The sequence below is a fragment of the Myodes glareolus genome, chromosome 8 (assembly GCF_982192425.1).
Source record: "Myodes glareolus chromosome 8, mMyoGla1.1, whole genome shotgun sequence".
NCBI lineage: Eukaryota > Metazoa > Chordata > Mammalia > Rodentia > Cricetidae > Myodes > Myodes glareolus.
Genome location: NC_142033.1, coordinates 52,895,664 through 52,910,570, shown reverse-complemented (window position 1 = coordinate 52,910,570; position 14,907 = coordinate 52,895,664). Strand labels below are relative to the sequence as shown.

At 39.4% G+C, this 14,907-nt stretch overlaps 1 protein-coding gene across 3 annotated transcripts in view; it reads left to right on the top strand.

Moving 5' to 3' along the window:
* The window catches only part of Rbpj (recombination signal binding protein for immunoglobulin kappa J region), a 193,938-nt gene extending 183,484 nt beyond the window's left edge, over positions 1-10,454 (top strand). For all 3 annotated transcript variants that reach the window (XM_085691895.2, XM_048414784.3, XM_085691896.2), the window contains exons 6-11: positions 1,828-1,965; positions 2,120-2,232; positions 4,280-4,420; positions 5,605-5,760; positions 6,083-6,186; positions 6,293-10,454. In XM_085691895.2, the coding sequence (XP_085548021.1) occupies positions 1,828-1,965; positions 2,120-2,232; positions 4,280-4,420; positions 5,605-5,760; positions 6,083-6,186; positions 6,293-6,608 (968 nt within the window). In that variant the 3' untranslated portion in view covers positions 6,609-10,454. The remainder of the gene's footprint in view (positions 1-1,827; positions 1,966-2,119; positions 2,233-4,279; positions 4,421-5,604; positions 5,761-6,082; positions 6,187-6,292) is intronic.
* The last annotated feature ends 4,453 nt before the right edge of the window (positions 10,455-14,907 follow it).

Below are 14,907 nucleotides of genomic sequence, written 5' to 3'. Positions count from 1 at the left end.
CTAAAATAATTGAATTTTTAGCCAGGTGAGTCAAAATTCAAATTTACTGGCTAGTACAATAAATAGACAACATTGACATCTACATGGATATTCCTTAATCTGTGTTCCCATGCAGTTAACCTTAGGCATTAGGAATTTCTGCATTCAGATTTTTTAATTTTATTCTTTTGGTGTAGTTCAATGTATGTTCTATAAATTGGTATTGTTTAGAAGAAGCAACACTAGTAATAAGTGGAAAGACAGACTTCACTTATTACTGTTTTAGGAGAAGAGATTTTAGTATAGAGTCATGTTCACTTTCAATATAACAATAGGAAGTTCCAGTTTTCAGCCAAGGAGGAAAATGAGGGGCTCAATGGATGGAACAATTACTAAGAGAGGAAAAAAGGGGGGGCAAGGTGGGAAGCAAGGACAAGGGAATTTTTGCTAAAGCAACCTAATAGGAGTCCCGCTAATGATAGCCAGAGTGATCCTATATCCAAGGAAGAGAAGGGCATAACTGATCTGCTACCACCTCAGAGAAGGTGGTGATGATGCCCCAAGATGAAAACTGATAGAAAGGAATGCTGGGAGGAGCCCCTCTGAAGTTGGTTCAGGGCATGTTTGTCATGGTCAGATTGTTCTTTCTTTGTTTTGGAAAGGTAAGGCCTCATTGATGGCCATATGCTCTTGTGCTCTAGGTCATGTGACATCTTGTATTCAGGCAGTTTCCAGTTCAGATTGCAGAGGGTTGAGGCTTTGGTTCGGGGAGGGGTTGCTGTTCTCTTTCTTTTTTATATTTTTAACTTCTTTATGAGTTTGTATTGATAGTTTTGTAGTGCAAAGAGCATATTTCACTTTTAGAATATTTTCTTAAGTAAATTTGCTTTCCATATCCAAAGTACATCTTTATTTTTTTAAAATTTTACTCATTTTATACATTATAAAACAGGTATTGTTTTCATACAGTACAACACTTTATGGTATTTGGGAGATAGCAGAATCCCTAAAATCATAATGTAGTGATACTGGCTTTGGTAAACATCCTTCTAGAGACCTTGCTACCCATATTTTACAGAGTGGGATGAAAGCATGTGTAGGCACTTCTGCGTTCACACAGAAATGTGTATGATGCTTAGCAGGACCACAGTGTATGGAGTGTCTCATGGTTGGCCTTTTCATTCAGTAATATTCTAAGAATTTATGTGTACATAATTTAAATGGGGAATATTACTATAATCAATTTAATCAAGTGTCTAACATTAGACATTTGTTGTTTTAAAAATAATTTAACTAATAATCATCACTACATTAAGTCTACTGTGTAACTCTTTTGAGTAAAGTGTTAGGAGCTGAATAAAGGGTACAAAAAAGTTCTTCGAATTTTATTTTTTACTTCTGTCTTTTGTAAAACCTAAACTAAGTTTAAAAAATAAAATTAATTAAAAAAGAAATGAAGCTAGCCGGCAATGGTGGTTAATACCAACACTCAGGAGGCAGAGACAGATGGATCTCAGAATTTGAGGCCAACCTGGTCTACAGAGGGAGTTCCAGGACAACCAGGGCTACAGGAGAAATCCTGTCTTGAAAAATCAACAAAACAAATAAGAAAAGGCTGAAACTAGTTTAATTAAAAAAAAGAAAAAAAAGCCCAACCATTTAAAACTTTTTTTATATCCTTAAGATTTGCTATCCTCTATCTTAGAAAGCCAAATAAAATTTTTGCCAACAGAATCTGTCCATTGTTTGTATTATTGTAAAAATATTCATGATTTGCCAAGCAGAAGTCCTTTGTTTTGTGAACCTCTGCCTCAGTCATATAATATAGGAATCTCCTTGTCTTTGCAGTGTGCATTGCCTCAGGAACAAAGGTGGCTTTGTTTAATCGGCTTAGATCCCAGACAGTTAGTACCAGATACCTACATGTAGAAGGAGGAAACTTCCATGCTAGTTCACAACAGTGGGGAGCATTTTATATTCATCTCTGTGAGTATAAAAATATGCATCTGATATTTTTAGTGTAAAAATAACACTCTCTTTGGGGCATAAAATGTATGAATAGTCATTTTGTTGTTTTCTTAAGCATGTACTAAATTTTAAAAGACAAAAAAAATTTTGTCTATTTTTACACCTGCTCTAGTGGATGATGATGAATCAGAAGGAGAGGAGTTCACAGTCCGAGATGGTTACATCCACTATGGACAGACTGTCAAACTTGTGTGCTCAGTTACTGGCATGGCACTCCCAAGATTGGTAAGACTTGGCTTTACTTCAATGAATATAAGGTAGAAACAAACCAGGAAGGATGGAGTTCAGTTTTTATACTTTTTAACATGAAAATAATAGTATCTTGGTTATCCCATGTTAGCCATTGCCTCAGTGCATAAGTACTCGTAAAGAATTAGTTTGTTAAAAAGTTCATTGCTGATGTCAGTCTCATACACAATTTTAAATGAATTAATGTTGGTTTCCTTTTTGACTGTGTCTGTCATTTTTTCTTTAATGTTGCAGTTATACTATATTATTTTTTTATATGTGTATCTGATGTAGGTGAATGTAGGACCAAGTTTTCAAAAACCTACAAATACAAGCTTAATTTTTACTAGGCTACTTGACTAATATCATTTGTTTAAAATAGGTAGAGTTGATAATTTCTTGCTTTAGGAACAATGCACAGGATTTGTGCCTTTTTTATTTATTAGGTTGTGAAACTGTAAAGACATTATTTTACCCCTAAGTTGAAAAATTCTAAAATTCTGCTTTCTAGAATAGTTAAGTTTAAGATGCATATTAAATATCATAAATGGAAATGTTGATTAGGTGTGACATGTAATGTCACTATAAAAAGTCTATTAGACCAGATGTAGCTCTAGGAAAAAGGTCCAAGTCAGGTACTTCAGAGATTGTGAAGTACTGTGGTGAAGAAATGCGTGAAGGTCACCTCTCTGGAGGTTCTTGGTCTGGTTGTGGCCTTGGAAACTGTGGAAACTTCGAGGCAAAAAGTTATAGGGCAGTGGTTCTCAATCTGTGTGGTGGCCTCTTGGGGGTCGCATATCAGATATTTACATGATAATTCATAATTAGCTAATTAGTTATGAAGTAACAATGAAGTGATTTTATGGTTGGGGTTACCACAACATGAGGAACTATATTAAAGGGCTTCAGCATTAGGAACATTGAGAACCGCTGTTTTGGAGGCTTCAGAAGACTAGACTGTGAGGACAATGTCTTTCTTTCTCAAGAACTGAGAAAAAGGCTTAGGAAGATGGAAGAAACTTACTGTTGATTTTGAGATGAGTGTCTAAATGTGCTTGTATGCTGTAGGAAGCAGTAGTTTCCATGGAACTTAGTGACCACTTTTTGTGTGTTGTGTCATTTAACGCTTGCTAGCACACAGTCTTTCATGTACCCACATGGGTTCTATAGACTATCTAGACTTGTGGTTCTCAACCTTGTGGTGCAACCCCCAGGAACTGTCAAGTGGAAGACCATCAGAAAACACAGTATTTACATTATAATTCATAGTGGTAGCAAAATTACAGTTATGAAATAGCAATGAAAGTAATTTGATGGTTGGAGGAGTCAGGTCACCACAATGTGAAGAACTGTATTGAAGGGTCACAGCATCGGGAGGTTGAGATCTAGATTATAAAAGTTCTAGAGTATAAAGGAGGTGCGATCAGACAGCCTGCTTTGGGTTCCCACTCTCCTTCTCAGTTATTAAATGCAGATTTTAAGGACTTTGCTACTTCTCTGAGTCCATTTTCTGATGAGTGTGTTTGTTTTGAAATATGAAATGTTTGATCCTGCCACAATATGTCTGTCTTTTTTGACTAGGACACTCAACAGTAGCTTACTGTAGATGTTCCATGTGGCATTTAATTTGTATATTATTAAAAAGGTCAACAGAAAGTGACAATGAAAATACTTCTGTCCATTACCAACATTCACAATACCAATTTGTTAAAAATGCAAAATATTGAGCCACAAATGAGTCACAGTGGGTTAGGCATTTTTAGTTAAGGACTCCAGACAATTTTTGTGTACATTAATGTTCAAAAAGCTCTAGTCTAGACAAAAAATGACGGACTGCTCTATTTCTTAATGTATTCTTTGAAGGGGTGATTTCCACATTATATGTTTATAAAATTTATATTGATACCTTATTGCTTATAAATGTGTAATATGTAGGTATAAAATAAATGACTGATACATTATTATGTAGTATCTTCTATGGACAGTGTACAAAGTAAAAACTGCATGCAGATGATTTAAATTTTTTTAAATTGTTGAAATACAGATAATTAGAAAAGTTGATAAGCAGACAGCATTACTGGATGCAGATGACCCGGTATCACAACTCCACAAATGTGCATTTTACCTTAAGGATACTGAAAGAATGTACTTGTGCCTTTCTCAAGAAAGAATAATCCAATTTCAGGTATGTTATACAATGACTGAAATCCAAGCTATACAAATAAGGCTGGGGATACTGCCCAACTCTGTGTTTAGTCCCCAGATCACTATGGCTGTAAAATTTGCTGAAAAACTGCTGGATTAGCCATTTACGGAGACATACTTCTTATTGGCTGTTAATTATATCCACTTACGAGAAGATGGGTTCATATGTTTATCTTAGGTCACTGATCCTTTAACACACTACTCTCAAGCATGCCCATGACCTATCTCAAAAATAACCCAAAACTAAGAGTATTCTTAGAGAACTTTGTTTACAAGTTCCAGGATTGTTAATCTGCCCCATTCAGAGAGCCTCAGAATATCTAGTAGTAGAGCATTGTGAATCCTCCAAAATGATGTATAGAAACATACACTGTGTATATAAAGCATTTAGCAAGAGGGTTCAGATCTTCATCCACTTTCCAGTAGGGCCCCCAGTGGTAAAACTGACGTGGATGGATGCTGTAGTAGGATAGCTGTGGTTTCATGCAGAGGGATGGCTCCATACCACACGAATAGCTGTACTGGGTCTCAGGCCATGTTTTGTAGCTGCTAGTTCAGACTTTGTTTCCTCCTGCTAGAAGTGCCAAAGCTCTTAACTAATAGTTCTGCAAGCTCAAGGGTCTCCCATGATTCCCTTTCTTTGGGAGTCCACTTGCATTTCACATCACTGAAACAGGTACTGATCCGTTAGTGAAATTATATAGTAATGAACCGCTTAGTGATTACACGTGCCTTTAATCCCAGTACTCGGGAGGCTGAGGCAGGTGGATCTCTGAGTTCAAGGCCAGCCTCATCCACAGAGAGAGCTCTAGAACAGCCAGAACTACACAGTGAAACCTTGTCTTGAAAAACAAACAAACAAAAGAACGAAAAGAAAAGAAATTCTATAGGAATAGGACACTCTTGAATGATTTCTAAGACTTATTACTTAATTTTTCACTGAAGAATTTGTGGTCTAACAAAAATTACTGCCTGTGGGGCTTCATATTAATGTTCTGTCTACATTCATTTAGGAATGTTGGGGATTAGGTGTATTAGGATGTTCCCAGATTTTTCCCCCCTAAATTCTCTCATTGTTAACTGAAGTCTGTGAATGTTACTTGGTAAATTTTCGTATACTGCTATGTATATAAAACCAATGTATGGACATTTGCTTTCCTTAAGGCCACTCCATGTCCGAAAGAACCAAATAAAGAAATGATAAATGATGGAGCTTCCTGGACAATCATTAGCACAGATAAGGCAGAGTATACATTCTATGAGGGAATGGGCCCTGTCCTTGCCCCAGTCACTCCTGTGCCTGTTGTAGAAAGTCTTCAGGTGAGCCCACTTAGTCACAAAGTGACTTGCCTTTACTGCTGTTCTTAGAATAACCTGCTATAAACTTACTGCCTTGTGATGCTGATCATTCTGTATACTATTGATAGGAAATAAAAATGGAAGCAGCGTATTTACATGGAAGAAAGTTTAAATCACATTGAATGTTATCTTGAAATAGTTTCAAAGTTGTGTCATTTAACAGAAATGTTTTATAAATCTGAACTTAAATTAACCTTCATGAAAATGAAAGCAAGTATAACCTAAGTTGTGTTCAGTGGAAAGTGAAAAACTGTCTTAATGTTGTGGTTTCTCTGATTTGCAGTTGAATGGCGGTGGGGACGTAGCGATGCTTGAACTTACAGGACAAAATTTTACTCCAAATTTACGAGTATGGTTTGGGGATGTAGAAGCTGAAACAATGTACAGGTACTGCTAGAACCTGTTCTATCACCCAGGGTTGGCAGGGTATGGGCAATGCAAAACTGCGCTTTGCTTAGAAAATGCTTCTAAGTGGAATGTGTTTCCTCCTCAGATGTGGAGAGAGCATGCTCTGTGTGGTCCCAGACATTTCTGCATTCCGAGAAGGTTGGAGATGGGTCCGGCAGCCAGTCCAGGTTCCAGTAACTTTGGTCCGTAATGATGGAATCATTTATTCTACCAGCCTTACCTTTACCTACACACCAGAGCCAGGGCCGAGGCCACACTGCAGCGCAGCAGGAGCGATCCTCAGAGCCAGCTCAAGCCAAGTGCCCACCAACGAGTCAAACACAAACAGCGAGGGAAGTTACACGAACGCCAGCACAAATTCTACCAGTGTCACATCGTCCACAGCAACCGTAGTGTCCTAACTACCGTCTTTTTGCTAGGACTTAAACTGACTTGAATGCGGCAAAAAGTTGAGAAAAAAAAAAGGAAAGAAAGAAAGGCAAGGATAAAATGAACAATCTTTTGTGGTTTCTTGGGAACTTTTCATACCAGGTGATCTATTCAAAGCCCCATTACCTGCAAGTGCTGATGTGAAACGCAGAAGCCACAGTAAAACGGAAAACTTCAAAATGTACAAACTGTTGGAAATCACGGTTTTCAGCTGTCTCTCTCTCTCACACACACACACACCCCTCTTTGGTTGGTTTTTGGTTGGTTTTGATTAAATGAAATAGATATGTGGCTGGAGTACAGGTTAAGCTAGAAGACACAAATCTTAACGTAGTTTTTATGGACCAAGGGACTTGCATAAGCTTTAGTAAAAGGTACATTTTCACCATGCCTTTTTTATATCACAGTATGTAGTATACCTTATTACCAGTAGGCTGCACTCTCCACCCCTTTGAGCTTTGGCTCTAAAGTACATTCAGGTTCAATCCTGACCATGCTTGTTCAATCTGAGTACCGAACACTTCCAGGTTCTTTTGGTCTAAGGCTGGAACTTTTTTAAGCTGAAGTCTTATGACTTTTTCATAAGTTGGAATTATTTTGATTTCAGCAAATCAAATTTTGTAAAGGCCTGCATATTTTTTTTAAGATTATATGAAGTCTGTGCAAAAGCTTTAAAAAAATGCCTCTGCCTTGCCTGCAATACATGCAATGTATGTTAACTTAGTCTATTCTCAGATACTGTTGGTAGTTATTTCTGTTTTCCTTTTTTTAAAAAAAATGTATTTATAGTGGTAATTCAAGAGATTCTAACATTTACGTGGAGTTCAGTGTGACCATTTAGTCATTTCTGAGTTAATGGCACAGAACATCACCATTTGAAGGGTTTGTGCCTCTTTGCCTGTTCATCAGTTTTTCTGTGTTCCAGGGTTTGTTCAGGTTTCCTTCCTTCCCCAAATCTTGTACATAACTTGTATTATGTGTAAGTTAAACATTTTATCTTTAACTTAGAATGTTCCCAGTGCTTAAATTTAACAGGGTGTTTCCCACCTTGTTGGCAAATGACAAAAAATATCATGAGAATTATTTGCTGCCAAGATGGTGCGCTTAGGTAAAATGAGGAACAGTTTCTGCAAGATGATTTATTGTACTTCACTTCCTTTTTTAGCCTAGGCAAGAACTTCATAATTCTGAACATAAGATCATAAGATGGCTTTTATTAGATGATAACTAAATAAACTGAACTAAATAAAATAGCCAGAAGACAGTACCTTAGAAACAGATAGTTGTAAGTTTATAAAAATACAAATGTAACTTATATTTTCATTTCCCTTTTTGCCCTTTGTTTATTTTTCCCTAGAAGAAATGTTCTGTCCATTTTTTTTTCTTTTCTGTTAAACTTTGATTGCATTCAGGCTTGTGTGTCAGCCTTGTATGCTAATATTGCCAGTTTTATTTTGCTTCCATTCCTGCACTTTGGTGATGCCTTGTTCAGTTTCTTGGGAATTGCAGCAGACTCATTGGGCTACATTTAGTACAGGAACCACATGTGTGTGTTAAAGGACACAGTCTAGTGATGCCATTCTCTTTTGTAGAGTAAAAACTACCTCTAGATTGTGGTAAGCTTTTACTGTCCCTTAAAACAGGAGCCACAAGTACCTTCTGATGCAAACTGTAACTTCTCCAGCATTTTCGGTGTCTTTCTCACTCCCTGGACTTCTGAAAGTTTTCATGTAGACTTGTTAAGAATCCTTTGTCAGAGCCTTGTTTTCCATCTCTGCTGCTTTGTTGCCCACTGTTTCCTGAAGACTGCTACTGTAAATGCCACTCTGAACATCTTTAAGCTGCCTCCTCCTCGGTTTTTCAAGGGGAAGGCCATCTGTAAAATGTGCTGGTTAAATCTGTGGCTGTGACTTTCTGTCACTGCCATCCTTCTTAATCACCCCCGGGCTGTGCTCTGCTCGCCATTTCTCTTCAGATCTGCTCCAGCCAGTCCTCCCTTCCTCATACCTTCATTCTGCCTCAGTGGTCAAGGGCAGAGCTCACTGTGGCCTTACCTACCTTCGCAGTAACTCTTCTAATCTTTCCTCCGAGCACCAGTCCCCATTTGTGGTGGAAGCAGCACCTCAGGCTGTTCTGAGCCTGAGCGGTCTCCGTGTCGCTGTGCTGTCCCAGGTCACACATCTCTCCTTCTAGATTTGGGATTTAGTTAGAAAGCATTAAGGTAGCTGAGAACAGATGAGATGCTTTTGAAGAACAAACTATTCCTTACCTAGGTTTGTTTGTAGCTTACAGTAACTGTTCAAGTTCATGGCTTTATTAAAATGAACTTTGACTTTTTTAAATGTTTATATCTTATTTCGGTTCTTTTGTTTATTTTGATAAGAATTGAAGTAACTAGACTATAAGTCGTTTTCCGGTTTTCTTTTTTTACAAAGTCCAAGAATGTAACAATAAAGGCATCTTTCCTATGGTTCTATGCCAGAGTCCTACCACAGAATAGAGTGAACTGATATGTCTGTTTTACCATGTTATGATAGTTCTTTTGTCAGCTGCTTTCATTAAAAGTCATTTTTGTGGATTTGTAAATCATTTTTAATACATGGTGTATGGGAGTCTTGCCCCCCATTTACTCGGAATGTTTCCTCCCAGATGATGCTGTTACAGATGCTGGGTATTTGCCCTCATGAAGACTTCTTAGAACGGGATTTCTTCAGTTGCAGTGTTGGTTTGTGTTTCCATTCTGTTTAGAATGAGTCTGCACAGCTTTCAAACATACCTAGGTGCAGAACCTGAGACCCAGCATATCTTTTAGCTCCTTAAATTTGTCAAGAGAAGGGGAGACAGGCTATAAACTGAAAGTATGGGATAGGGGATGCCCTTTATGCTTGTAGAGCTGAGCACAAGTGGGATTTTGAACTTGCTGTCGATGGCTCTGAAACTGGCAGCTTCCTCATGCTCAGCTGACTAGTGGAGTCATCCATCTGTCACTCTTGCTGCCATCTCTTACGGTTTTGTACCTTTCTGTTTTGTAGTACTGGGGTCAAATCCCGGGCCTCAAGCATAGTTGCTAAGGCTTTTTGTTTGTTTTTTCCATGAGATAGGGTCTCACCCATGTAGCCCCTCAGGGCATTCTTGAACTTTCCTGCCTTAGTGTCCAGGTGCTGGGATGCCAGGTGTGGCAGGAGGCCACCACTGCTTTTGTCTTTAGAGAAACTGGTCTATCTGTCCAACCACAAAGAAATTCTAATGTGATTTTTATTAACCCAACTAGTTATTTAATCAGAAAATTTGTTGGCAGGGATTCCTATTTGAAAGAAAATGCTATTTGATTATTAACGAGGTTAATGGACATTGTTTTCCAAAGCAGCTGTGTTTCTGGTGAGTACTGAACAAACGTGTGGTTTTCTGTGTCACTTTTGTTTTATTTTTCAAGCACTGTAACTTGGGATGGATGGTTAGAAACAATAATATATAAGGGTTTCTACTTAACCCGTTCAGGACTGAGCTGTGTCACCTATTAATTTTTCCCTTTGTCGTGATGTTTGCCAGCGTCCAGTACTGTGTCAGTCCCGATGTAGGTTTATGTGAAAGCTCAGTTTTAGCTTATTTCTTGTACCTTGCAGCATGCTACACATTCAGTCCTTAAGGGGTTTACTTTACAAACTGTGCGCCTGTAAGGGTTATTAGCAATAAGATAGAAAATTGAGCAAGTTTATACCATAATTTTGTAGAAAAAGAATCTGCTCAATTCCATATTTCATCCATGAAAAATCTGCAATACGGGCAGTTTCTAGGAATAAATAAAAAGGAAATGTAAACCGTTGTAAATGTCTTCTGTGGGATGTGCCTGATGCATGTATTATCGTCTTTGATTTCAGAATACTTCATAATGATAAAATTAAATTCCTTATTACAGTTTGTGGACTTAGAATGTTACCTTGTCTTTTAGATGACATTGAAGTAATAATTAGGTTAAATTAGTTTCCTTTTCAGTGTTTTAAAAAGTGATTTTCTTGTGTTTGGGAGTTACTCAGAGGACACATCTCTCAAGCCAACCCCAACAAAACTGGAGACTGCTTTTATCAGTGGCTTGCTTTTCTAGTACAGAGTTGTCATTTTGTATAGAACACCAAAGAAACATAATGGCAGTTTATGCCTTTGGGGGCTCCCCAAAATAGGGCTGAGTATATTTACTTTATGTATTATTGAGACAAATATAAAGGAAGAAATTATACAATTTCTGATCTCAGGTTTAGTGCTTCCTTGACCTTTAAAAAGGGAGTTGTAAGAATTTTGATAAAGAAACCTTGCTATAATCGTTTCTTTCTGTCTTAAGAAGTGATTTAGTTGAAATTTGCATTGTGAAGTCTTTAAAGGTTGAGACTGTCAGTAGGCCATTTGCTTTATAATTTAGCGTAGCAAGCTTATGGTCCATACTGTGAATGTGTAGTATGTGATCTCTTCCTGAGCAATCTTGAAAAGATTGGTTTTAATATATTGTGTCTTTGGCTATTATTGATCCCTAAATGGTCCCTGATTACAATAGTACAGAAGGCAAGCTATTTTACATTGCACACACAATAACATGAGTGATCATAGAGGGAAATCTCCAAAAAATGGGTAAATAACATACAAATTGTACACCATAAAAGAGTCCCTTAAAAAAAGGTTTACCAATAGGAAACAACTGATAAAGGCAGATGACGCTGTTACATATCTAATGCCCATGAGGTGACTGACTCACTCCAACCTGGGGTTAACACCTAGAGCACAGGCCAAGAGAGAACGTGAGAAAGGAACCCAAGACCCTCTCAGGCCAAGAGAGAACGTGAGAAAGGAACCCGAGACCCTCTCTGTTTGGGCCCCTGTGCACAGACTCTTTTAAGTTAGGGGTAGGATCACTGACACTCCTGAAGTAGGAGTATTCATCAGGACTAAGGTGCTGCGATGTCTGTAAGTGCAGGAAACATGGTGAGTCTTGGTTTCTTAACCCAAGAACTGCAGATAAGCTGTAATACAAGAAAGGTGTGTGAGTGGCATGCATACTGAATGCAAATAGGTTATCTTACAGCTGCTGGAATTAGTATTGACTTTGGGGAAGTGACAGTTAAAATCTGATGCTCTGTAAGCAGATGTGAGTGGGAGGTAGGTGCAGCGTTGAGGTCTTTTTGGCTCAGTGAATGTGCCTTGTGTTTATCACCCCTATGCCACTGCTCGGTACACGCACACACTGGTCATTGTTCTTTATCCAGACATGCTTCCTCCCAGTGCTGGACAGATTTGGGCTCCAAAGATTTGCTTAAGTCCCAAACTGTCTAGCTTACCCCCTACACACACACACACACACACACACACACACACACACACACACGGAGACTGTGAGCAGATTATTGTTACAGTGGCCTCTTAAACTGATTTCCTCTGTCAAAAATTCTCAGTGGCATAATAATGTTTTGGGAAATAATTGGAGTTTTGGGGACAGATGGACAATTGCCATTGAGAGATAAGATAGATGCTCTACTCTTGGGATTTATTTTCCTGAGAGAGCAGTGCCGATTCATAAATTGTGAGTGTGCTGGTGGCTGATAGGTTCCAAAGGCACAAACGGCGTAATCCTTTGTAAATAGAGACTGAGCTTTTGTTTCCTGGCTACCCAGACCCGAATAAAACAGAAGCTATATTAGTTATAACACTGTTGGGCCAATGACTCAGACGTATTTCTAGCTAACTCTTGCATCTTAAATTAACCCATTTCTATTAATCTGTGTATGGCCATGAGGTTGCGACTTACCAGTAATTAATGTTCTGGCATCTTTCTCCTTGGGCGGCTACATGGCGTCTCCTTGACTTCCACCTACTTTCTCTCTGTATCTTTGTTTGAATTTCCCACCTAGCTTTACTCTGCTAAGCCATTGGCCAAAACAGCTTTATTCATCAACCAATAAAAGCAACACATAGTCACAGCATACAGAAGGACATCCCTCATCAATCCCTGGGAAGAGCTTCAGAGGAAGGGTAAGAAAAAAAAAGGGTATTCATTTTTTTTTATGCTTTTGTTTGGTGGGGAGGGGGTCTCATGTAGCCTAGATTAGTCTCATGTTGAGGATGGCATTAAACTCCTGGGGCTTGTTCCATGTTTAAGATTGGTGACATGTGCTGCCATGCCTGGCCTCCCAGTATTAAGACTTATCTTTTAGTAACCAGGACTTGGTTCTGTAACATTCCAGGCCCAGAGTTCAACTGCGCAGTCATCTCCTTCTGGAGACGACTCTACCTAGTACTGCTGCTGTGACAGCTTCCCAGAGACTGAGTACCAGTGTTGGAGAATGGTTCTCACAGCTTTTGAAAGTGGAAGTCCAAGATCAAGGAGCCAGCACAGTTGGACTCTGGTGAGGGTCTCTTTCAGGCTTTCAGATAGCCAGTTTCACTGTGCTCTTATACTAAGAGAGAGAACAGTCATAAGTTCCGTCCATAGGGTCTTGTTTAACCATAGTTTCTCCCCGAAGACTCTTGCCTCCAGATACACACTTTTAACTGTTTAGATGATAAATTATCTGCCTGCTGATGACATTTCCTGCCTTTTTAAATCGTAGTGGTGGTTTCTCAGTACATTAAGATGGTGTATAAACTTGGGCCAAAGGGACAAGCAGAGAGGCAGTCTTTATGGAGAAGAGTGGAGACACTGTTGAGTAGCAGAATGCTTCCCTAGTGTACTTGATGCCTGGCATGCTCCAGGACAAAGGGAAAAGTGGCAGGGCAAGTCACATTCGTTGCCACTTATAAACTGGGAAGTTACTTTCCTAACCAACTTGAGCTAGACTGCCTATTTTAGAGAGGAGACTAGCTGGGAACTAGTTTTCTCAAGGTCAGATTTAAGTTAGCTGGGGTGTCACAATTGTATTAAGATCTTCCAGAGATATCCTCCAAAGTACCACACTAGTTTTTTTCCATCATAATTGTCAGAACTAGGGACCCGGAATGACTCCAGATAGTGGTGTGGAGAGTTGTGTCATCTTTATGGAGATGAACTTCGCATCTCACCTGTGAAGAACACTGGCCTAGAGAAGGTGAAGCGTGCTCCTGTTGTGGCAGATTCAAAACTGCCTTCTAGCAGTGCTGCACACGTGTGATGCTCATCTCTGTTCTCTGGTGAAAATAGCAGGTCGTCATCAGAAAACTGTATTAACTGGAGGTAGCTATCATATGTTGCTCGACTTCATGTTGGTCTTAGGAAAATCAAAACAAAACCCTACCAATATGCCATTATGTATTTTCTACCATTCATCTAGCATATGAAGTTTAGTTGAGTCTTTCTCCACTAGACTTTGTCTCGTGGAGGTGGAGGGCAGTCTGTTTGAGAATATGCTGGAGGCTGCTCTGTTCTGGCCTGTGCTCTGCCTGCTGGGTTTAAGATTCTGTTTGACCTAGGTCCTTCAGGGTAGTGTGATTCTAGAGTGCAGGGCAGATGTCTGCTGCTGCTTTTTCCCTCAAAAGGAATGATAATGTTGGTTTTTGCATGTGGTACTGCAGATTAAAAAAATCATCTTGTAAAGGATAGAGGGTCGCTCCTCTATCCTTCAGTCACCTCGGGATTCACCATTGCAGGTAAGAGAAATGGGCTGAATGAGCTTCCAGGGGCTGACTAGTTTCTGTGTGAGGCTAGGGTTTCCAGTTGCAGATGGGAAAATGCTGAGGTTGCTAAGGTAAGAGACTGCTTCATGCTGAAGTTCCTGTGAATCAATAGACCAGGCAGCTTGTGGAAAGGAGGCCCAGATCTAAAGGCACATGCTGAAACTCAGCCCGTGCCTTCCAGCTTTCTCCACAAATGTCCCTTCTATATACAGCAGGCCCTTGGCAGTGCTGGCATGCATTCCCCTGATTGTAGCTGGCAGATGAGACCCTTGAGTGACTAAGCTGGAGCAAACTTGGGAAGTCAAGTTGGCCTGAGACTCAGAAAGAAATGTCACAGGAAGAATGAAAGACAACAGAGTCATCCCAATTCCAACCTCTGAGGTTATTGTGTGTAAGATTCCATAGTGAGATTCCTAGTCTCTGCTATCTACACAGCATCGGTGGCTATTTGTAGACCTGGCTTATTTCTAAACAGTACCACAGCTAGGTGCTTCAGATCCAGCCAGCAGTACTGTAGATCCCTGCCTGGCACAGCTACTTGTCTGTGGAGGGAGAATCAGGAGGCATTTCTAGGAGAAAAGGCAGCACATAACTGCCGCAGTCACCTATTGGGCTATGGAGAAGGAGGAAAAAAGGTTA